This window comes from Mytilus edulis, chromosome 2 (assembly GCF_963676685.1).
Source record: "Mytilus edulis chromosome 2, xbMytEdul2.2, whole genome shotgun sequence".
Taxonomy (NCBI): Eukaryota; Metazoa; Mollusca; class Bivalvia; order Mytilida; family Mytilidae; genus Mytilus; species Mytilus edulis.
Window position 1 is genome coordinate 6,822,890 of NC_092345.1, and position 25,065 is coordinate 6,847,954.

At 31.7% G+C, this 25,065-nt stretch overlaps 1 protein-coding gene across 4 annotated transcripts; it reads left to right on the forward strand.

The window, feature by feature from the left end:
• Positions 1–15: 15 nt before the first annotated feature.
• Positions 16–24,708, forward strand: LOC139511314 (KAT8 regulatory NSL complex subunit 1-like). Of its 4 annotated transcripts, none has more exons than XM_071297955.1 (8): positions 16–1,901; positions 3,913–4,706; positions 11,617–11,716; positions 12,627–12,718; positions 14,293–14,409; positions 15,163–15,409; positions 18,453–18,510; positions 20,668–24,708. In XM_071297955.1, the coding sequence occupies exons 1-8, from the start codon at positions 739–741 to the stop codon at positions 21,238–21,240; spliced, it is 3,144 nt and encodes a 1,047-aa protein (XP_071154056.1). In that variant the 5' UTR covers positions 16–738; the 3' UTR covers positions 21,241–24,708. The 4 variants fall into 4 exon arrangements, with proteins under 4 accessions (XP_071154056.1, XP_071154052.1, XP_071154054.1 ...); XM_071297951.1 differs by having other exon boundaries at positions 42–1,901; positions 15,166–15,409; XM_071297953.1 differs by having other exon boundaries at positions 42–1,901; positions 12,636–12,718.
• The last annotated feature ends 357 nt before the right edge of the window (positions 24,709–25,065 follow it).

Sequence of the window (25,065 nt, forward strand, 5' to 3'; positions counted from 1 at the left end):
GCGTAAACTGAATTTACTCATCACCCGACAGAGTTTCGACCAATCACAAAATAGAGCTGAGAGGGGGATATGCGTAATTGTAAATAGAATCGAGGCTAGTTAGCCCGCATTTTTGTTGTGTGATGGCCCTTGTGTAAAGTGTACGCCATTACTGTGGTTTAAAACAATCAATGGGCGGACTATAAAACCTCATATTTCTCAGGAATGGTAACGTGATCTTTTAGGTGCTTTATATCAAATTGTTCCTTAATTTATTATCTACCAATTGCTCATAACTATTGGAAAAAATGAGCTCGAAAAAGGTACGATTTTGCAACGGAAAAATGGTCGGACATTAAAATTCATGCATGTGTGCATAAAGGACGTGGAGGAATCACGTGGTTTGTGTGTTACGATTTATGTTGATAATATTGAAGAAATATTAGACATTTATTCATCGTTTAGATTTGTCTTATGTGACAGTTCCTAGATAAATGTCATTGCATAGCCATTCGATACAGGTGACCTATTGACATTGCTTTGTTTTAACATTGTTTTGATTTTCACAGAGAAGTACTTGGGGTTGAAAATAGTCACGTGCTTCGAACCAAGTTTAAGGACAAACGGGCGCGTCGGGCTTGCGTCTGAGGTGTCACTCGATCGTACTTTCTGTACACTAAAGTTGACAACACTATAATTACATGCTTACAGGTGAGATTCTGCAATATCTATGATGTTACGTCAGCCAAACCATCGTGCATGTCTGTGCCTCTCTCTTTGAGAGTATGTTGCATGGCCGTTATGGCACCTGCGCTAACTGAGGCAGCCACTCAGTCCTGTATCAAAATATCTCCATCTTCCCCACCAGTGAATCCAGAGTTACATGTGCCATCCATTGGTGGTATTCCAAACGGAAAGAATAATCAGCCACATAGAGCAAAGCCCATCAGTGGGCTGACGTCCCATGTTACCATTGGAGAGCTTAAAAAGTTGCAACAGCAAGGGTTATTCCAAAGCATTGGTTGTCAAGAAATCAAATTCAAGTTTGAAGAATCAGACAACACAATTACAACAAAAGAAAATCTACCTAAACCGTTTCTCAACGGCAAACATTCATTGATTGCTTGTGAAAACATGAACCAAACAAATCATGTTATAAATGGCAATGAAGATATTGAAACAAAATTAAAGAGTGATAACGGACTAAAATTTGATTCTACAATTAAAGTTGTCGACAGTAAGATACCATTGGGTGAAGAAAATAATTTTGCTGATTCTGAACATAAATTTAAAACATTAGACAAAATGGTAGCTTCCAGTTCTGAAGTGGATGCTGTTAGCACTACAGAAGTGCCTAACATGGACACTGACATTCAAAGTCCTATTGATTCAAATTTGAAAGAGGAGGTTAAAAAGAAGCAACATACTTTAGAACGCAGAACCGAACATTTATTAAGACGCTTACGACGACTACAAAGTAAAGGGGTTGAATCGCACTTGCATTCACAACTCCGAAATTTCGTTGGATATCAGCATAAAAACCTACAGACAGTTGCAAAATCAATAAAGAGTTCAACATCAAATAATTTAAATGAAATTAAGACTGAATTGTTCAACAGTGATGATGTAAAAAGTTTATCAACAGCAGCTCTTGTGAATTTAGTAAGAAGACTACAGTCCAGTCAGTCGTCTTTATCGCTGAGTCAGCGTTACCTCAACTCTAAGTCAGACAGTGGACCAACTGGTGTTTTGACGATCGATAAGCTTACAGCAGAAGAATCTATCAGAGTATCTGGACTGTTGTCGAACAGTATTCATCATGCACAGAGTTGTTGTGATTCTGATGTAACAGAGAGTAGCTCTGGTGGAGAAAGTTGTGATGAAGATGACCCAACTTGCAAGAAATCCAAATCAACACTGTTGTAAGTATCATTTATTAGATTGGTTTGCAGTTCTATTTTACCGTTGTTTTTATTGACACAATTTGAGCTAGAGTTACTTCCCTTTTGTTGCTGATGATTTTGGAGATGTTCATAGACAAATTCCTTCAAAAATCAGCCAAATCGATTCCATAAACTGACCGCTAGGGGAAATAAAAGGTGTTTTCTGATCAATTTTAATTTCTTGTGTTTATTATCAGACTTGTTTGAACATAAGTACCTCATCATCTTTCGGTTAATCATACATGTTGATATGAAAATCAACCATTTACCCCTCCAAAATGGCCAAGGGGAATATCTTCACTCAAAATCAATCAAGAATGCACTTTATAAAGACAGGATATTGTTCTTTCATCTTGAGACACCCAGAGATCAATCACAAAATATATTAACTTGTGTGTCATTGTTGTTTGTCTTTGAATCTGCAACTGGTCCACACCATAAAAGTAAGTACTGATTCCATGAATAATCCCAAGTAGTGAATGAAAGGCAGCTGACAACAAATATGATCAAACACTTGACACAGAAAATTAGAGATTGAGCAACATATGTTACATACATGTAAGGAGGCTACATTTTGTACCTGTCAAAAGGGGAATAGTTTCCTTACAAGTAGCTACATGTGTATCCCTCTTTTGATGATTCAAGTGATTTTTCCATTGATTTTAAATAGAATATCATCATTGGGAAAAACAACTCACAAATTTTTGGTGCATTGTTTTCTGCTCATGTTTCTGTAATGTTTGCCCCAGCCCTTAATATACTTCAATTGTGAACAGCAATGTTCCAACAATCTTTGTTTTATGTGTTTATTTATGTTCCCCATATTGGAGACTTTCAATTACAAAATGTATCCAGTTGTACATGTAATATGTAGGTCACCTTGTGCTTGATGACATCAGTTTTCTAAAAATAGAATCTGGAATTCCCCAAAACATTTAATACTATTGGAAGCTGATAATCTGTCAGATTAACAGATTGTGCATATATACATGTATGTTTAATCCATTCTTTTTGTTTTCTACAAGGGATTGACAGTTACATGTATGCTATTCATGAGCCAACTCTCTTGAAACCCATAACAAAATATAAATCAATAATGGTCAATAGTATCTTGTTCAGTCTTAATTCCAAGACAAACACATTCTCTGTAATAACAGCATTCTGTTTTATTACTCAGCGACAGCATGATACAGGTCCTCACTAAATCTTGGTTATTCTGGAAAATTGATAACAATTGCATGTATAAAATGAAAACTAAGAAATTAAAAAGGGTTATATATATAATTAGACATGCATGCATGACTACAGGGATTTAGTCAGTTCATGCTATGTCAGTGAAAAAAATTAACTTAAGGCATGTGTGCATGGCTAACCCTCTTTAGTTGAGTTAGTTTTCATTATAGTTTCCTATCAATTTTCCAGAATTCAAACTCATTTCATATTCAAATAATTCCTTGTGAAAAGTGTAATTACAAATTATCACATTTTATTCCTAAACGCAAAAAAAACCCAAACAATGAAAAATGATTTAATAGTGCTGATTGTTAGTGTACAGCCTTACATGTTGGTCTTTGTAAACAAAAGATGATTTATTTGCTTAAAACCAGGTAGTATTCAATATACATATAACATGTACATGTTATACATGTAGTATAAACAGATGAGAATGCTGCAGTGTTTTACATGAAGTATTTGTCACCCTTTAATTTTTTGCGTGTATGTAATTCATATGAAACTATATTAATTTGGATTTTTGGCTATACAGTGTTGTAGCAGTTGTTGATTTCAGCTGTTTTCTACTTTTTGGTCGGGTTGTGGTCTCTTTGACACATTCCTAATTTCCATTATACTCAACATTTTTTTCTCAAGGTTATTAACAAAAAAATGTGTTTTGAATTTGAATAATAAAAAAAAGATTATTGATCAGCTATTTTGTATGCTATTCAGGATGTATATGAAATCAATGTTATAAATTCAATTACTTTTTCAGACACCGTAGAGCAGAATGGAAATGGGCCTCGGAGAGAGCTAATGTGGCTTCGCGGTGGACCTGGTTACAAGCTCAAGTTTCTGATCTAGAATATCGAATAAGACAACAAAGTGAAATTTATAAGCAAATTCGACATACAAAAGGACCAGTTCTTCTTGGTGAGCAGCCTTCTCCTGAAGATTTATTATGGCGAATCCGTCAGAACAGAGCAGGACAAAAGTTGTCACCTCTAGAACAAAAAATAGCAAATCTAGAACGCAAAAATGAAGCTTTGGCATCACCGTGTAATATATCTAATTTAATGATGAATGTAAATCGACAAGCTACAAAGTTGACTCAGTCTCTGGGAACAGTATCGCCTGCTCAGAGTACGTCTGTGATGGCAGGAGATACAAAATCAACACCAACTTCACAGGCTAAACATTTAAATGGTGTGATTGGTTCTAGTCACAGAGATGGTCAGAACGTTACAATTGGACCTGGTGGTGACGGGGATGTTACGCCACATTCATCTCCCATCAATCATGACATTACATGTCAGGCATCGCGTTGCCGTCCTGTGCGTAGTTATAGAAAACGTAAACTGTTACGGACAGCTGGACTACACAATGTTAGTAGGAAAGCTGCACGTCTATCAACTGTGAAATGTCAGTGTTATCCTCCAATCTCATCGTGTCCCATGTGTGGAGGACGCTACAATAATGTACAAAGGATTGATGTAGATAGTTTCCCACTGCAGGATAGAGTTGCCATTCTTGATCCAGCCTTTCATCCTGTGTTGTCTTTCAATCAAGGTGAGCTATGTTCACTTTTTACAGTATAAAAGATCTTTCTTCCTTACACGTTTTGTACTTGTAGGTTGATTAATTCACTGAAATAAAAAGTAAAATCACAAAAATACTGCACTCTGAGTAAAATTTAAAACGTCCCTTATCAAATGGCAAAATCAATAGCTCAAATGAATGGATACCAACCGTCCTATTTTGATACAGCCTAACAAGTATTTATTTAGAGTGAAACCACCCTGTCATGTATTTTAAATGAGATATGTTAGGGTGAGTCTTCCACATTTATTCCACGAGCAATAAGTGTTAAATTTTGCAGACAGGTTTTAACTGAATCATGTACCCTCCTTTGATAATACATGTACATGTGGTGTCCATAAATACAATGCCCACCATAATAGCCCTTTGTCCATCATAATACCACCTACTGCTTGATTAATATACAAGGTATTAGTCCAATCACCAGTCATGAGCAAGAGGGTGTTGATTGCAATTTAGCGATAAAATTAATTATCTTCCAGGTGAGGTTTAGGTACATTGTAAATATACATGTGTATATGATGAGTCTCAGGTAAATTACATGTGTTTGACAAATAGTGCTTGAAATAAAAAGAAGAAATATAATGAAATACAACTTATAATATATATACAACTCTGTCATTTGATTTTTTGAGGAGAGTTGTTTCATTGGAAATTATAAATGATCCTCATCTTATTTTTACGTTTTTTACATTACATATATATTCAGTAATTTATATAGGAATTGATGAACTTTTATGCAGAAATTGAGAAAATCATGAAATTTAATTTCCAGCCCCAATCCACCAAAAATTGGTATCCTGCCTTCAGGTTAAACCAAAGTCCTACAACCGAATCTTTTTAAATTGTCTTCATGGCTTGTAAAATTTTCTTCCGCAAACTACTCTTAAACTTTCATTCATGATTTAATAGTGTTTTTTGATAGTAAAATGTATACCGAGATTATTATATTTTCATTTATTGTTTTGATAATGAATTGTGAATTTTGATAAGTTTATTCAATATTGACAGTATATGTACTGGCTATTTAAATTCATAATTTTTTTTAAAACCTTTCAATTTCAATTTAGGCTACATTGCCTATGTAATACGGTTCTCTAGCTTCATATCAGCATCTATCATTCATATTTACAGGTAAAAAAATATGCTGTTGTCTACTCTTTGGTCGGGTTGTTGTCGCTTTGACACATTCCCCATTTCCTTTCTCAATTTTATTTGTAAAACAAATTCCCACCTTTATTTTGCAGAGGATGAACCCCTAAAATAAATATTATGTCTTTCTGCAATACACTTTTTGCTGCTTTTTGTGACAAAAATGTCGGTTATTGATTTGGGGATGTACGGCGGGCGGGCGGGCGTCACTCAAATGTTGTCCGTGCATTAACTCATGAACCGTTCAACCAAAGCTTTTAACATTTTAATATGTTGTTACTGACAACTAAATGAAGGTCAAGTTCAATAATGGCGATTTTGACTTTTACCGTTCAGGAGTTATGGTTCTTGAAAGATTGAAAAATGGAGTTTCCAGTCGTGTCTGTGCATTTACGCATGAACTGTTCTACCTAAGCTTCCCAAATTTTAATATGTTGTTACTGATGACAAAATGGAGGTCAAGTTCAATAATGACGATTTTGACTTTTACCGTTCAGGAGTTAAGGTTCTTGAAAGATTGAAAAATGGTGTTTCCAGTCGTGTCCATGCATTTACACATGAACTGTTTTACCAAAGCTTCCCAAATTTTAATATGTTGTTACTGATGACAAAATAGAGGTCAAGTTCAATAATGACGATTTTGACTTTTACCGTTCAGGAGTTATGGTTCTTGAAAAATTGAAAAATGGTGTTTCCAGTCGTGTCCGTGCATTTTCTCATGAATCATTCAACCAAAGCTTTTGAAATTTTTATATGTTGTTACTGATGGCAAATTAGAGGTCAAGTTCAATAATGATGATTTTGACTTTTACCGTTCAGGAGTTATGGTTCTTGAAAGATTGTGAAATGGCGTTTCCATTCACGTTGTTGCATTTACTCATGAACCATTCAATCTAAGCTTTTCAAATTTTAAGATGTTGATACGGATGACAAAATGGAGGTCAAATTTGATATTGACGATTTTCACTTTCACCATTCATCAATAATGGTTCTTGTGATATTGCCAGGACACAAATAAATATTAATAAATCCGGTTTGCTGTCGTTGTGACAGCCTCTTGTTTGAAGTTGTTTATTGGTTTAAAAAATCCATTGATGATTCAGATAGCTACCTGTATTTATCTTGAATACACTATGTAATAAAAGTGATACTACATAACATGTGTGTAACCTTGACTGGATCATTGGTGGGTCACACACATGTACTCTGTGATGACAGCTGAAGACTTTGCTACAATCACCCTATTTTAGTGCAGTGAAAACCTATAACTTTTATCTGCTAATGTACATTTATAATGAAGTAAAACATTTGTAACTAAAGATCTCTTAAAATTATAAATTATAGTAATATAATATAAGCAAATCCGAATCACCAATGAAGTATAAATTATTGTACAAACAAAGACATTGACCTTAACCATGTTAACATGATTGTAACCAAAATAAAGATCTAATTCAGGTTACTGTGTTATATTAAGTTAATTCTGATACTTTCCTTGTATGTCAATTTTGAATTTGTTATTGTGGTTTGATATTTTAATTTATAAGGAAATAGTAATATTAGAATTTCCCTTGTCACATTATGCTATATTCTACTAGAAAACTTCCGTTTTGTTCACCTGCTATCACAGTTGTTAGAATACTCATAGCGTGATGTAATGTTTTTTTTACTCCTGATTTTTCTTCCTAAGAAATATAAGTGTGAAATTATAACATCATAATTCAGCAGACCACAAGACTTGATTTTATTGATAAGTTTCTGATTCTTCAATTTGCAATGTCTACTAAGTATAAAAAACCTTCATGTAAGGCCAGACTTTTTTTATTATCTGTTTAACGAGAAAATTTGTAAAAAAATAGGGTCGAGGGGACGAAATAAAAAAAAAATAAAAGTGCAAAATTGGTCCAGTCGACACTAAAAATAAAAATAAAACCAATCTAAGTGACCTTTTTTTTTTTTTTTAAGAATTTATCAAAATACAAGAACAATGGAAGAAAACAGACCTCTAGATTGTGAGCTGGGCTACTAAAATTTTGATAAAATTTAGTTCAAAATACAAACATCATTTAGGAATAATTTGGTCTGGGCTACCAGCTTGAGTTTCCTAAGTTTTATTCTGGTGTAGGGTGCAAACGTGTACTGTAGGACGGGGAGGACAGGGAGACAGGGAGAAAGGGGGTAGGAGAAAGGAGAAAGAGGGTGAGAGAAAGGAGAAAGGAGAGGAAGGCTGGGAGAAAGGAGAAAAAGTTGAAGAAAGGAGAAAAAATAAAATATCTCTCCTTTTAAAAAATGATCTAATATTTCAAGAAAAAATATCAAAAGGAGATGTTTTATTCTAATGGGAGAAAGGAGAATGGGGGTAGGAGAAAGGAGAAATGGGGTGGGAGAAGGGAGAAGGGTACCCCCCTGTCCTCCCCCTCCTGTAGGGTGCGAAAGTGAAAGGGGGTGAACGTGAATAAAAAAAGTGTTTTTTCAAATGATTTGGTCCCATCCATACACAAAATTCAAAAAGCATTATTGATTTTAATTGATATCTTTGATACTATTTTAATATGCATACTACGATACTACTTCAAAGGAAAAATATAAACCCAAACTCTTCCAAAACGTTGACCGGCATGTCAGGTTCAACATCTGCCTCGTTGGTTATAATGCGGCTGATGCCAACATCTTCCGGTAACTCATTGGACAACATGACCCCGATTGCCTCATCTCTATTACACTTAACAAATTTGAGCGAACACGAACTTCTCTCTAGTGATCGGACTTAAAGTTTAATGTAAAAAAACGGTCCCTTCCAGGAAGTCGCCGTTTTGTTTGACCATGCGACAAGAGATAAATTAATAATCGCAGACCCGAACTCGTCCTTTTTTTTTTTTGAGGATTTCGTTACAGTCGGCGGAAAAAATAAAAATAAAAGTAGGAAGCACTACTTTTATTTTTATTCTGAAATCGGACAATGTGGAGTCGGCGGATCTCGTTAAACAGATAATAAAAAAAGTCTGGCCTAAAGCTTACGGTCATGAAAAGAATAATGCTGATCTTTTATTTCAAATCATGGTGAAACATAACAGTTGTGGTGTTCTTATTTGGGGGTTTCAGATATTGAAATAGTATTCTGTTTGGAAAAAGATTTGATATCTAATATTATATATACATGTATGTCAACTGAAAAATTTATTTGTTTACGGCAAACAAATTAAATCAGCTTTGAAAATAATTAGCAATTAAAAAGAATTTAGTTTTGAATGTCAACACATTAGAAAATTCTGAAGGATCCAGTAAATTTTAGATTGGGTCCCTAAATTTTATGTATTATACAGGGTTCATTTTTATGTTGTCAAACTATGGCAGGTTGCATTGGGCCCCTGGATGGAAAATGTTTCTTTTTTTTCCAGGACTTTGTTCTACCTTTCGTGTTTATTAGCTTTGACCAAAAATGTGTGTATCCTGTTTAATTTGGTTGAAATTTAGATTCATGCTAAAAGTCACTTTGGCAAATTTCTTTTCAGAAATTTATATAAAGCTCTGTTAAAATTTATAAGTATAAGAAGATGATTTTGTCATGAAAGAGAAACCCAACCCGCTGTCTGACCGATATATATTCAGAAATAACTGCAGCGTATTATTATAAACTTTAAAAAATAAAAAAATGTAATCTTTTTAAACAAAAAGTAAAATTTATGCTACATGTAGGTGTTGTTGTATTCATATACATGATCATTTAATATATAGAGCTGCAAGAATAATTAGTAGACTAATGGAAATATTCATAAATTCATAAGTGGTAAACCGTCTGATAGACATGATAGATGCTTGCTTGCTTTTACATTGTATTGGTACTATCTTGATTGAAACCACATAATAATACACACAAATTAATCAAATCGGCAGATAGATTTAGTGTATTTTATATAAAAATTAATTTCTACCAGCTGGTTATACAAAAACCATTAACCTGAATTGTGTTTATGAATTGATTTGCGAAGTCAATATCACATCTCAAGGTCACCATTGTATTATTTCACCTGTTATTATAACTGGGGCATAGATACAGGTAAAGGTAAACTTTAAACATTGTTCTATTTATAGACCAAATTCAATGCAGTCATGTCAACTCTATCAATATTGAGAAATAAGGAAGTTTCTCTTGTTTCAAGCATGATAGAGAAATTTTCCCATCAAATAAAAGGCAACCCATCAGGAAATCCTTTATAAATATCAGTACAGGATCTTACTGCAGCAAAATATGTGAAGCATAAAGTAGAAAAGGCCGTAATTACTGTTGGTGTTGAATTTCAAAGAATAAATAAGATAATACTGTTTTTGAATGCAACTTAAGGTGGTACCCAACACTAACTTAAATTAATTTGGCTCGTTTAATTTTCTTAAAATCTTGACAAAGTATTTACTTTGACCCTTTAACAAAAATACAAAAGTTTCTAAAAATTTGAACCAACCGTTTTATCAGAAAAATTTACACTGGTTATATAGCAGTTTGACAACCACTTATTTTGATCATTGAGAAGCTTATATTAATATTCCCTTAACAACACAACGTAATCAAAATGTTTAGCTGATTTTATGGAGTTATCTCCCTGTAGTGTTTAGGTACCACCTTAATAGTTAAAAAAGTGTAAAATAAGGGGTGGAACCATGCCAATATTCCTTTTTCTTAATATACAAAAATATAATGTTAATAATTCTGAATTAACCAGCCCTAAGAAAGGTCAATGTGTGCAATTATTTTAGGTAGATAGTCTAGACACCAATTCCTTTTTACATATCCTAATTTTCAATATATTTTGTACCGAGACAATTTCAAGTATGTGGTTGAATTTGTGGATTACCATTGAGTATAAATTTTTCTGCATTTTGTATAGAAACCAATTAATTTGTGATTGCCTTCTGGGAGTGATAATTAATTTCTCCAGAAATTCAATTCTTTGCAAGCATTTGAGAACTCCATAGTTTTTGCATCAATATCCTTCGTTTGCTCTTCTAAAACATCACAAATAATTAAACCAGTGATATTGTTGTCTTTTTTCAAAACTACCTCTACCGTTTTTTATTGGGAAAAATGCATATTTTTTATTGAAATTGGGAAATATTATTCTAAACACATCTCTGATTTTTTGCTGACCTTTGCTGTCTTTTTTGCACTGTTTTTTCATGTTTATTTTGGTTGTCAGACATTTTCAACCCAGAAGGTACTTTTCGGAGAGGGGAAAGAAACAGAAGCAATGATGGCACTTAATGCATTGAAAACCACATGTGTAACAAACACCATGATCATTCTGATCAGAAAAAATCAGATCTCAAAAGTGCTTTATAATATCAAAATAATAACATGAATACGATATTTACAAACATTACTACCAATGCCATCACTGTTTGGGGAAAATGTAGACCTTTTTGGGAGGAATTTTTAGCCATTCTTTTTTAGTAATTGGTTATTTTCTCTAGGGGAAAAGGCTGAATTTTGGCTGTTACTTGAGGCAAACAATATCACTGTAAACCCAGTCACTCACAGCAACATGTCCAATATCAATGCACAGAGATTTCTTGTGATGTGTTTATACATGTTATTCACTTTAAGATGCATTATGGGTCCAGGTGTTATTTTAAACATAAGCTGTAACTTATTGTACAATGCTCAATTAACAGAGGAATACTCTTAGTATACACTTTGAAATTTTAATATTATAACTTGATTTTATTTTTACAGAAATTCCATTAACAATCCGGTTTGAGTCACATTTAAAGAAAGGAGACTGGCAGAATGCTTCCTCTAGTAAAAGTGCTAAAATGTTGTCATCAGAAAAAAGGTAACAAACAAAAATACATTTAAAAAAAAAGTAAAGAGAAATAGTTTAAATGAATGAAAAAAGCTACCTATGAAACTTTCAATTTAGAAAATCAACTAAAACTGGACCTATATATCAGAAGTTCTTGACAATTGCTTGACAAAATACCACCAAACTTAGGTTCTTATGCAGGAAATGGAGTTGTGCACCTGCTATTTTACTTTTTTGTTATGATGATGAGTGATTTTTGAGGTGTAAATATCTGTTTTTGGTTTAATTGTAGACTCTAGGGACCAGGGGAAGATTAGTTTGTGGAAACTACCTCTTTGATTTAATAATTTATTATTAATGTATTTTAGAACAAGGTCATTTCTGCTATTGATATCATTCTTTTTATCTGCAACTTCTTCAAATGACAGAATTTAAGCTTTTGCTGAACATTATGCCATTTGATGAAGAATTTTGAATCAAATTTGTGAGCCTTTCTATGAAAACCAAAATATTGTCATTTCTCATCGCAGCAAATATAATGTCACACACTAATTATAATGTCACAAGGCAATCTGAGGCATGTAGAGTTAACCAATGGGTGATGAATCATTCTTTCAGGAGAATAAATGTTCTAAAACTAATTCATTGTCAGAACATGAAATGGATTCAATTTTTGTAATAAATATCAATAATGATTATGTTTCAACTGAATATATAAAACATGTCATATGCTGCACCTATAATAACCATCAAACAAAAGGGTTGTATAAACTTAAGTCAAGTCATATGAAGTTCGAGCATTACATTTATAACAATAATCATAATACAAACCAGAAAAATAAATTAAAAAAAAATGATTTTTTAATTTATAGCATTTACTAGATAATGAGGTAAAGTCCTAAAAGTAGTCCAACATTTAATTTACTTGCCTGTTTTTCAGGCATCAAAGATATCTTGCAGCAAAAGATAAAGCCAGAAAAACAGGAACAAAATATGCTAAAGGTGCCGCAGCAGCTCTTCTATCATCTGCAAGTAAGTAGTTACATATGGGGGAAATACAAGAGTAGTTATTCTTCAAAGTCTAAAGAATTTTTTTAGATATCAAATGCAAAATCTGGATCTTAATCAACACTCATACAGAACACACATTACAATCAATTGTATATACATACAAAACTTCATAAACATTACAATCAATTGTATATACATACAATACTTCATAAACATTACAATCAATTGTATATACATACAATACTTCATAAACATTACAATCAATTGTATATACATACAATACTTCATACAGAACAAACAGACCACAAATGCAAGATTTGGATTGATTTTGGGAGTTTTGGTCCCAACAAATTTGGGGCCAAAAGGGTCCAAAATTAAACTTTGTTTGATTTCATAAAAAAAATGAATTATTGGGTTTTTTTGATATGTTAAATCTAACCGTGTATTCAGATTCTTAATTTTTGGTCCTGTTTTTAAATTGGTCTTCATTAAGGTCCAAAGAGTCCAAAATTAAAATTAGCTTGATTTTAACAAAAATTGAATTCTTGGGGCTATTTGATATGCTGAATCTTTACATGTACTTAAATTTTTGATTATGGGCCCAGTTTTGAAGTTGGTCTAAATTGGGGTCCAAAATTATTATATTAAGTATTATGCAATAGCAAGAAATTTTCAATTGCACAGTATTCGCAATAGCAAGAAATTTTCAATTACACAGTATTGCGCAATAGCAAGAAATCTTCAATTGCACAGTATTGCACAATAGCAAGAAATATCTAATTGCACAATATTGCGCAATAGCAAGAAATTTTCAATTGCACACTTTTGGGAAATAGCAAGAAATATTCAATTGCACAGTATTGGCCATTAAAGGGCATAAAATCAGATACAATTGATTTACATAATATATGGGATTCTTCAATATGCTGAATCAAACCATGTATTTAGATTTTTAATATTTGGGCATGGTTATCAAATTGGTCCACATTGAGGTCTAAAGGGTCTAAAATTGAACATTATTTGATTTCATCAAAAATTGAATTCTTTGGGTTCTATGATATGCTGAATCTAACCATGTATTTAGATTTTTGATATTGAACCATAATTGGTAAATGTCCAATTTAAAATTTTTAAGTTTTAAGTTCTTGGACCACATTCATTCTGTGTCAGAAACCTATGTTGTGTCAACTATTTAATCACAATCCAAATTCAGAGCTGTATCAAGCTCAAATGTCGTGTCCATACATGTTACAACTGTTCAGGGTTCGACCTCTGTGGTCGTATAAAGCTGCGCCCTGTAGAGCATCTGGTTAATGAAGTTGAAGTCACATCAACTTGAAACGTAGTACACATGTTCCCTGTGATATGATCTTTTTAATTTTAATCCCAAATTGAATTTTTGACCCCAATTTCACGTCCACTGAACATGGAAAATAATAGTGTGAGTGGGGCATCCGTGTACTATGGACACATTCTTGTTATTCAATAAAACCTGTTCTATTAATGTAAAATTGTAGTTGCATAAAAAAATGTCTGCATACTTACATAGGGCTTTTAATTAATATTATGATATTATACTTCTTTGTTTTATTTAGAATTACGGAACAAATATGATAAGAGAACTCCAACTAAGCCAAGGTCAACACCAACAAAGAAATCTGATAGAAGATTGTATCGTAGTGAATTGAAAAAACGAAGAGCAGCACAGCTTGGTATTTATTTTATTGTTGAGCATTCACATACATACATTTGTACTTGCTTAAAGGAAATGATATTTTATTCACACACAAGTAGGAAGTGTGACCAAAATAACCAATTTGTCAGACATTATAAAAAAAAGAAGGATTTGTTAGTCTGCTTGCTAAGTTTGTTAGTTTTACCTGTAAACAGACAGAAAAATCTGCAAAATATATAATTAATTTGAAAAATTGTTCTTGGATTGTGTCCCTTTGTAAATTGAGACATTGGCAGTATTTGCCACATATTTGCATTTCTATAAATGTCAAAATGACAACTACTTTCAGGAATAAAAGAATATTATGAGTTGAGAAACATTTAACCAAAATGAAAACACTTAAAAATTATTGGACTTGAGCAGAGAACAATGTCTTTAGTTCACAGCTGTTCTTGATGAAAAGACCTAGTGAAATTACATAGTTATATTTCATCATCGGTAAAGGATAAAAGAGATCAAAATATGTGTGAATAAAATTGAAATGTTGTAAAGATTTTGACTTTAATGATCCGAGACATGTAAGTTTATTTCATAATATATGTCTTAAGTCAATTTAATTTTCACTGAGGATCATATCTGAAACCATATAGATAATGCATGTTACCTTTAGAATTGATGTGTACAATTCTAATACATGTATATCAATTATCTACAGGTTTATGATTTATATTGATTTATATTTATATATATTGTGTATTTATATAATTTCTTGTATGCTTATGTCTTATAGCAGCAAAGAAGAATAGATCAGCTTCAATACATGGAGATGAGTACCGAGCTATGACTCCATCACCAATGTCCACAGATAGTGACTTTGGACTCCTATCATCAAGTTATCCATCTTGTTCTAAAGATTCAGCGCTGCGGAAGAAGAAATTAGAAAATGCTTATGACATTAATAACATTGTCATCCCTTATAGTATGGCTGCATCTACAAGAGTGGAGAAACTTCAGTATAAGGAAATAGTAACACCCAAGTATGTCTTATAGTTCTATTGAATCAAAAGTTTAACTGCTTCCATTTATTGAGTGTTTCCAAAATTTGTTGGAGCTAGAAATTACTTTACATAATTCCTTTTATACTCATTTCAACCAATGCTTAGGGATTCGTTATGAAAATTTATCACTTTTTACATTGTAATCTAAATATTGAAACATGTTCAGTGTCAGCTTTTTCTTTTACTTTTGAGTTAATTGTGCCTTCAAAATTGTCAACTCTCTCGACAAGTTCTTGTGGGTTAATGTGTTTGTTTGATATATATGTAAATTTGGCCTTAAAAAAATTCTTGAAGTTTTGTTCAGATCTAAAAATTCTTAATCATAACTTCACTTTAGTTATATTATTACGTCAAAGATGCCCCAGACTAGTAAAATTTCATTCAGACTTTTTGCCAAATTTTGTTTGGCCCAATAAGAAAAATGTCAGAATATTGGTCTTTGGACTAGTAGTTCTAAAGTTTTTGGTGCAGACTGTTGTATCTGTAATACTAAAATAATGAGGTCCAACTTGTCAGCCGTCATGGGGTAAAAACAACAATTAAAAAAATTCAACTTTATATATAGCTAATATAGGACAATGGTGTTGATTAAAAATTACACCACTCCAGACCCTTTTGTTTTCCCAATAATTAACAAGTTCTGGGTGGAATCGTATACTGATAGCAATAATAAATTCCGCGTCTGACAGGCGCACCACCAAACAGTGTATTTAGGATTTGCTATATACACAGCTCCTAATCACTAGGATGACATTACTAAATTCTATCATTGTGACATTGTTTCCTATTGTAGTATTTTAATCAGTATGGCTTTAAAAGATGACAATACGAATACTAAAAATCTAGACTTAAAATAAGGCGTAAAGGTACAGTTTCCAATTTGTTAGCCTGCATGACGCAAAACAGAGAAACAAAGAAATCAACTTTATTTTTGGGATACGATTGCTTTCAAGCAATCTGTAGACTTATACTGGTGGCTCAGAGCAATTTCCCTCGCGTCAATCGTTTTATTCTAAACATTAAGGAACATCTCAGATTCTTATGATTGTCTTGCTTTAAAAGGTTTGCTTTAAAAGGTTTGCTTTAAAAAGTAAAAAACAAACAAAGGAATTGAACTTAATCAACTTTCCTATAATGTTCTTTTCATAATCTTCATGTTTGATAATTCCCTCGACTTCGATGCGTGTTTTTAAAAACACGGAAAATCAGAATTAAGCAGTATTTATATTTAGTGTAGTTATAAATTTAGAAACACGTCAGAGGGAATTCCCAGTTTTGATAAAATGCGAGAGTTCTCTGAATACCGATAAATCTATTTCTGTCATATAAGAACTGAAGTGGAGTTTTTCTTATATGTTACCGTTATGAAACTGATATTTGAGATTGTACTTCCATAAAGAAATTGAGAACCATCTAGGTCGTTTAATAAGCATTTGGAATATATCTTGCCACAGGGTTTGATTTGGAAATTATGCGCATGCGTATAGTTTTCTTGACTTTAAGGGGTTTTAGATTGAATGGTTGCTCTGGATTCCCCACTTAATTAATTAATTTATAACTCATGGGATCTTTTCTATGTATGTCTGCTATTGAGGGTTATTGTTGTTGCATAATTTTATTTCATATGCATCATTTAGATTAAAATAAATATATTCCACATTGTAGAACACCCCTTCAGGCGAAATGGAGTCTTCCATATTGTTGTTTCGAGTTGTCTCCCTTCCGGCAGTAACTTCCGTGAATTCTGAATATAAACAAGATGTCGAGTATTAGCTCGTTCTATCAATAAACATCGTATTATATTAAAAACGAATGCAATTAAAACCTATAAATGTGTACGGAAAGGAGCCATGATGACTGATCCAAAGGAAATTAAATATTTAAAGAGTTAGGAATGGGGTTCCTCCTAGAATTAACGTAGGGGAAAAGGTGATAAGATACGAATTGAAATCTACATCTACATCATACGACGATCCATCAGCACATTGATGACTATACGTCGGTGCATCGCTAACAGACACTTAATAAAATATAATAACCAATGAGTGAAATAAAATACCTTCTCTGAAATCTCTCCCTCTGAGTCAGTCAGTGACTGCTGTGGAAAGTAAACTTGGTATTGATAGTACAAAAATAAAACACAATAGACCTAATTACATTGTTCATACACTTTTATCCGGGTTTGGCTATTTTGTAACTATTTTACATGTCTGTTTGTCATTTGAATTAGTTTTGAAAATAATATTATCCAGCTACATACATACATGTGTCAATGAAACAATGGCAATCGTATCCCTCAGAGCAATCTGCTCTTTGATTAACTAATATTGGACAATGCTGTTGAAATATTACTCCATTCCAGGCCCTATTGTTTTTCAAATAATTAATATTACCAATAATTGATAAGTTCCAGGTAGACGGTTTCAAACAGAAAGATTTTAAAAGTAGAGAAAACTGTGCATCTTATATTCAGCAAGACTTTTTCAGATGGCAATTTCGATACTAAATATCCAGACTGAAATAAGGTTTACACATGGTTATATACTTTCATTCAGTCACGGATCAGCGATTTTATTGAAAATATGGAATTTCCATGAAAATTATTACTCATTCAAATGGATAAAAGCTTCATCTAAAAAACATATTTGGAGGAGGAATTTATTGTTGAGACAAATTTAACAAGTTAAGCAAGCATACAAATGACAGATTTTATAAAAATCAATATGGTTGTTGATCACCATGATTTTATACCTACTTAATACTATAAAACATTCTGGACAACATGTGATTGAGGGATCTCCATTGCAAAAAGATGAACACAATTTCATGGCAAACATAGTATAACAATTATTGAATATTGAATCATTTTTATAAGTTTAAAAGTTGGCTTTAACTTTATTATCTTTTTATTCATCTATGGAGAACCCTGATCATTGTTGTTATGTTACAAATTATATACAATCTATGTGAAGGAAATTTTTGATTATGAACATTTACTAAAAAAAAAAATTGTTTGTTTTAGATGGAGAAAGCTTGAGCCTGAAGAAATCTGTGATAGAGTTCCTAATTGTGATTACCAGGTAACTCGTCATTTATACTGAACAAAAAAAAAAAGCAAAAAAGCAAGACTTATCCTTAAGTTGTGAATTAAAGATTGACAAAAAAAAATGTTTTTCACAGGGATGATTCCAGGTGTTTTCAAATGGGTCCCTTAAAAATCAAATTGGGAATTTTTATTTTAATTGGGAATTATTTAAGCATAAAATCTAAGACGAAATAACATTATTTTCCTGTGAAAACAGAAAATGTATATTATTAAGTTTAACCTGTACACTGATATTCATGTAAGTTGTAACATTTTGAATAATTCTGGATGGGCTACTGTTATTACATAAATATCATTGAACTAGTCTATAATCTTAGCTATATATATATAGTTATCTAGGCCTATTACAAAAACATATATTTCAGCAATCATAAACCACTGAAAAAAATCATTCATCAGGTATTTTTTCAACAGCAGGTCATCTCTATAATTGATTGAAATGGATTTCAAAATGAACTGGTCAATTGTCATGATTGTCGAATTCAGAAAAGCAATTACAAAAGTTCATATACTTAATTGATAAGATATTTAAAGCATTGAACCAGTGTTCTTTAAAATTATTTGGATCATCTTTAAAACTTTTGAAATAGTTCCATAATGATGACGAGATCGGCGCCCATTAAACTTTATCCATCAATGTTATATTAAAATTTTAATTTGCTCTCTGCCGAGGTCTGCTTTAACACCCATTTTTATCAACCTGCTGGGCGATCTGCTTTTACAAGATCGAATACTCCCATAAGATATTAATCAATTAAATTCGACTGCTAAAATTGTTTGCCACATGTTGACATAATTAAATTGTTGTTAATAAAATTCGATCGTAAACAGCATTATTATCCGGATTTTAAAACGTTTTCACAACAAACTATGAAAAATTATAGTTGCCTTAATCGGTGACAGAAACTTTTCCAGAAATATCGATTTTTATTTTATTTTCCTCAATTGGGAATTCATTTTCATGTACATTTTTTTGAGGCCGCTGGCCGATTTAAGGGCCGCTAAGCAGCCCTAAACTATATAGTAGAATCATCCCTGTTTTGAACACTTGACGCAAGTGCTTTTTAAGTAACTTGAGATAAGTTCAAAGTCAAAACTTCATGAACTGAAAAATAAAGTATTTTATATTAATTTTATACTGAACCATGGGATTAACCTTTCTTAAAACAATGAAGAAGTGAGAACAAAACAATAAAAAAATGTTTTATGAAAAGAAATTATGAAAAATCTTATTACAAATGTTTATCAAAAAACTTCTTCTATAAACATTTTTTATGTTTGTCTCAACTGTTGAAGTTTATGAATATCATACTGAGGCAACACAAGAAGTAACTATACAAATCAGTTGGATACAAATACAAATGACAATGGGTTACATTTATTTTTTGAGATTCCTGTATTCAAGTTAATACAACACAATTTTAATAGGAAACTTAGATAGTCGTGTTGAATTTGTGGAATGTATAGCATATGAAGGGTTATACATATCATAAATCGGGTTCAAGTGTTGAATATTTCCCCAAAAAATATTGCATTTTATATTCTGGCCATGATTTTCACATTGTCCTTTTGGTCTTGAACATGTTACTGTCACACAAAGAGAGACAACTCTGATACATTACAATAGAAAATTTAGGAATGTAAAGTATACTTGTTGAAAAAAGTAGTTTGTTGATATTATGTTGACTTATAAGTAAAGTTTTGAAATAATAAAATAAATCTTTAAATGTTAGCACCACAAGATGTGGTTTTTACCAGCTTGAAAAAGTGTCTTGCCATTTTTTGAATGTCTTGAGATGAAAACCAAGGATTGATTTTCTGTCTAAAATGGAAGGAAAAAATCCAAATCTAACAATTTTCATTAAAGTCTCAATTTTTAGTTGTGTAAAATAAGTATGCTTTTTGATGTGATTGACAATATCGTTTCTTCGGCTGATCGAAAAATTATTTAAATGTAAACTACCATATAATGTCAAAAGTGACATTGAATTGATTTGATTTTTGGACAGTTTGAAAAATATATTGAAATCATAAACATGATAAACAAATAATTTGTTTGTTACAAAGGGTCTCCAAGCAATGTTACAAATATAATTTTCTGTTTATCAAAAGATGAATTTTGTATTTTTAGAGTGAAGATACATCAGACGAATCTTTTCTTTCCCGACATCATACCTGTGAAGTTTCTGAGAGAAAAAGATTATCAACTTTTGTTCAATATCCCAGTAGAAGAAGTAGAAGTTCTAGAACAGACAGTGGAACTACAGAAGTGTCACAAGATGGTTCTGATATATATGGGAAAGATGAGACATTCCGCAGACGAAGTGGTTCTAATACTATTCGTCGTATAAGTAGTAGTGTGTCATTTGATGATTCAGAATTTCTTATTCCAATGGACATATGTTTTGTAGAACCTTGGATTGAAAGAACGTTTCCATTATCTGAAGAAGAATATACCAAAATGTTAACAGACCAACCACCTGTTGTCGAGCCTCGGAAGCGTAGAAGTTCTACACGGGTTTCTCTCTCTGAATCATTTGGAGGTAAACCTGAAGAAGAGGCAGCGGCTGAAGGAGAAGCTATCACTTGCTCTCCTTTACCAAGCTCAAGTTCAGGATCTACTGCTAGTGATGAACTCAATGATCCCAATGATCCTGAGTGGTCAGCTGCAGACACAAATGGGACAAAAGTAACTAAGAGGTGAATTTGTGCAAAGTAATAGTAGCTTGAGGAGAGTAGTCAGGACTGTTCTGTAAGATTAAGAGTGCTCATGTTATAGTGCTGTGATGAAGAGAACTGAACAAATCGGCAGTCTTCACTCACAACTTTATATTCCATATAAACAATGTTACCGACCAGTAACCTTTTACAGGTTATAAAACATTACGGAATTTTTGTTTGTGAAGTTCTGCCAGTTTCAGTTGTGAGATTTATAAGGTTGGAGAAAGAATGTGACAAGTGATATGTAATGTAAAGAATTGTAGAACCATTTTACTTCTGTACTAAGAAAACAGATATATTTCTATAAAATGTAATACATCCTTGTAAGATCTTTGCACTCGGGTTCCAAATTACATTGGCATTGGGACATATGAATTGTGATTTGGATTAGAAATTGTTTCATAACTACTTTTGTATGTGTGATACTCTAGTACTGTATTTTTGAGCTACTGAAAATAGACCTGCATAATTTAGTACTGCATTAGTAAATTATTTTACTATTAGGACCAACATTTTACAGGACCTAAATTAGCATTGGAGTCATAATTGTTTAGGTACAATGATATAGTAATTGTACATGTAAAAACTTACTACACCAAAATTAAATTGCAGAACAAAATTTGTACTAAAAAATCAAGAAATTTGAAGATATTAAACAGGACTAAGGGGTTTAGACAGATTTCAGTATCTCACATTTATATGTACAAAATGTAAATGTACGCTGGCAAAAGTAGATGTGTACCTGATGAATAATAAAGATCTTGTTTCAAAGATCAAAGATGCAAAAATTTCCATAGTCAGGTTGATGGTAATTAGGATGCAGTGTTTTTGAATGCTCATGTTACACTACATTTTCAATTTTATAAATTGATAATTCAATCATGCTTATAATAATAACATTTCATTATTTTAATGTCATTTATGAAAAAGAAAAAAAGAAGAGGAGGTAATTTGTTAATTTTTAATGGAAGCTGGTGTAACATTTAACTAGATGAGTAATAATACAACAGGGATATTTTTCCAATTTATATACATACAAAGGCACATGTGCTTTTTGGGGTTGTGTTTTTGTAACAAAATAGTTGTCTGACTGCATTGATTTAGCTGTTAGATTATTGTAATGAAATGTACAAAAATACATCTGTATAAAGGACTGGATTTGTTGCTTTTTTGTAAGTTTCATTGTTAAATTTTGTATCTGTTATTACACATAAGTGGACTACTATTTTTTTTTTTCCTTTTGCTTTATCAACATGATTAGAAAAAAACTGGGCAGTCCGGTTATGGCAAACAGATATTTGTAATTCTGAAATTCTTCGCATAATAGAAATGCAATAGAATGGTGTTGACATACAAGATGGGAAAATGTACGCCTTTAAAAGATACAGAAGTGTAATATAGTAGGATACAGGAATAGGTAAAATTGTTATATTTATCATGTTTATTCATGAAGATAAAATAAAGAAAAAAAAAGTCTGGCTTTTTTCAACAACAAAAAATCTTTCCCTAAACATTAATATTATCAAGATACATGAAAATTATCATGACAGAGTTTTTTTCCTGGTAATATTTTTTGAAAGAGTGTCTCAATAGTCAGAAAAATAAGAAAGATTATCATATGAACTTGTACTTATAAAAAAGTCAGATCACTGTTAACATACTATTTGCACTAGGAGTATCTTTAGGGGAAAAAACAATGTTGAGAGCATTTTTTCTCACTAAATACATTTGTCACAATAATACATTTACATGTAGTTATAATTGTAATTGGGCCATATCACAATTTTTTATGAAATGTGCAATGTTGGGAAAATGTATGTAACTTTTATATTTCTTACCATCTATAGAGAATTAAAAATCTTTCAAATAGTAAAAATTGTTTTATATCACAACCCAACTTAAAGAGTTCCTGAAAAATGATATTTTATAAAGCCTGGTGAATTCAATTTCTAGTTACATTTCCTTGTATCTGGAGTCAGTCATTTATATACATGTACCTGTTACGTAAATATTTTGTAATATTTCACTTTGTAACAACCGGTGTTAGATATTACTAATATGGCCTGTTTATAGGTATACATGTAGCAAGGTTTTTAATACAAGGACAAATTTGGCCATAATAGATTAACATAAGTGCTATTATATTATATTTCCACTCAACTTGTATCCATTATACTAATTTATTTAAGTTCTGAATAATTTTGCTCTTCTTTTTTATGGAATTTAGCTTTGTCGATCAATAATATGTGATCAATTAGTTATTAGTTGTAACCTGTTCAGGACTGACTGTTTCAAACATTCATGGAAGGCATTTTTAAAAACAGAATAACCACCTTGGGAAGCAAATTAAGAATTATACCTACATTTTGACTGTTCTTAACATCGGCTCATAGTGGAGATTTGGAAGTGCATTCCCTGGGTTCCATGTATCTTTTATGGAAAAATCTCAAGTAATTTTTCAACATATAAATAATCTTGGTTGGTAACTGTTGAACTATTAATAATTTTGTTTACGATGTAGATCAACAAAAATAATGTTGTCTTTTTATCTTTGCAACACTTTTTTGTATTGTACTTTAAATAGTGCTTGCACTTATATTATAACAAGGATTCATTGAACATGTTAAGAATTTTAACTAATTTAAGTTTAAAAAAAAAAAACAAACTATCAAGGACTTTTATATTGGGTTTATATATTCCTATACAACTCAACTGTAGTAAAATACATTTTGGAAGTTTTTGTTGCCTTGTTAAACTTTAAATAAATGTAGTGTATATATATATTTGTTTAATGTTGAACAACTATGATAAAACAATAGCAAGATGTAAGTTTTGAAATAAAGTTTTATGATGAAATTTGAAAGTTTTGTTTGCCATTTATTTTGGATCATTGAATTTATTTTTATGGCTTTACCAGCTGAGAATTTGATTAAATAAATTTTTTATGACCATTGAAGCCAACACAAATGGCTATCCTCACAAAAGTACATTTATTGTAATAATAACAATATAGGGTGTGTTAATAAACAAACAAACACCAAGACCAATTCATAGATGTGTTTTTCTGACTGAAATTATGTTCAAAATGAGGTAACTTGCTGACTGTTTCAAAGGTTTCTGATGTTACTAAGTGTAGAAAACTTCTTATTCCACCACTCTTACAAAAAAGTTACTTACTTTTCTGAAAAGGGGTAAATTCTGATTTTTATGTCGCAAAGCTCCATGTGCACATCAAATTTAAAATCAACTTACATTTAATGTTGTTAAATAGTCCTGCAATCATTGATCATGTTTATCGCACTGAGGAGTTTATCTCTGATCATGTTTATGTAAAATCTTTGTTAATTGTTTATTTGTTTATGCTGTATATTACTTGTACATTTCCTGTATAGTTGTACAAATGTATATATTGTTTCTCAGAAATTTGTAAAATAAAGCCCTACTGAAATTAGTTACAAGATTTTTTTATTCACTCATATAACCCTGCTTTTGTCCAATTGTCATGTTGCAAGAAGCAATCAGAAGTAGTTTGAGTTTTATAGCCAAAAAATGTAGTGAATATTAAAATCCCACTTATTCATACACAATTATCAATAAATAGTAATATTTTGGAACATATGAAATATGAGTTTCACAGAGACGAACAGTCTGCATGTTGTTTTTTTGTACAAAACTTCTGTTTTTGACTTGGCTGGTCATTTCCTGGCAAAAAAAAAATGGCAACATTGGTTGAGTTCTCTGTTCAAGTCAGTTAAATAATGAACTTATTTTATTACATCAAATTTTTCTATAAAAAGGCATACTATAT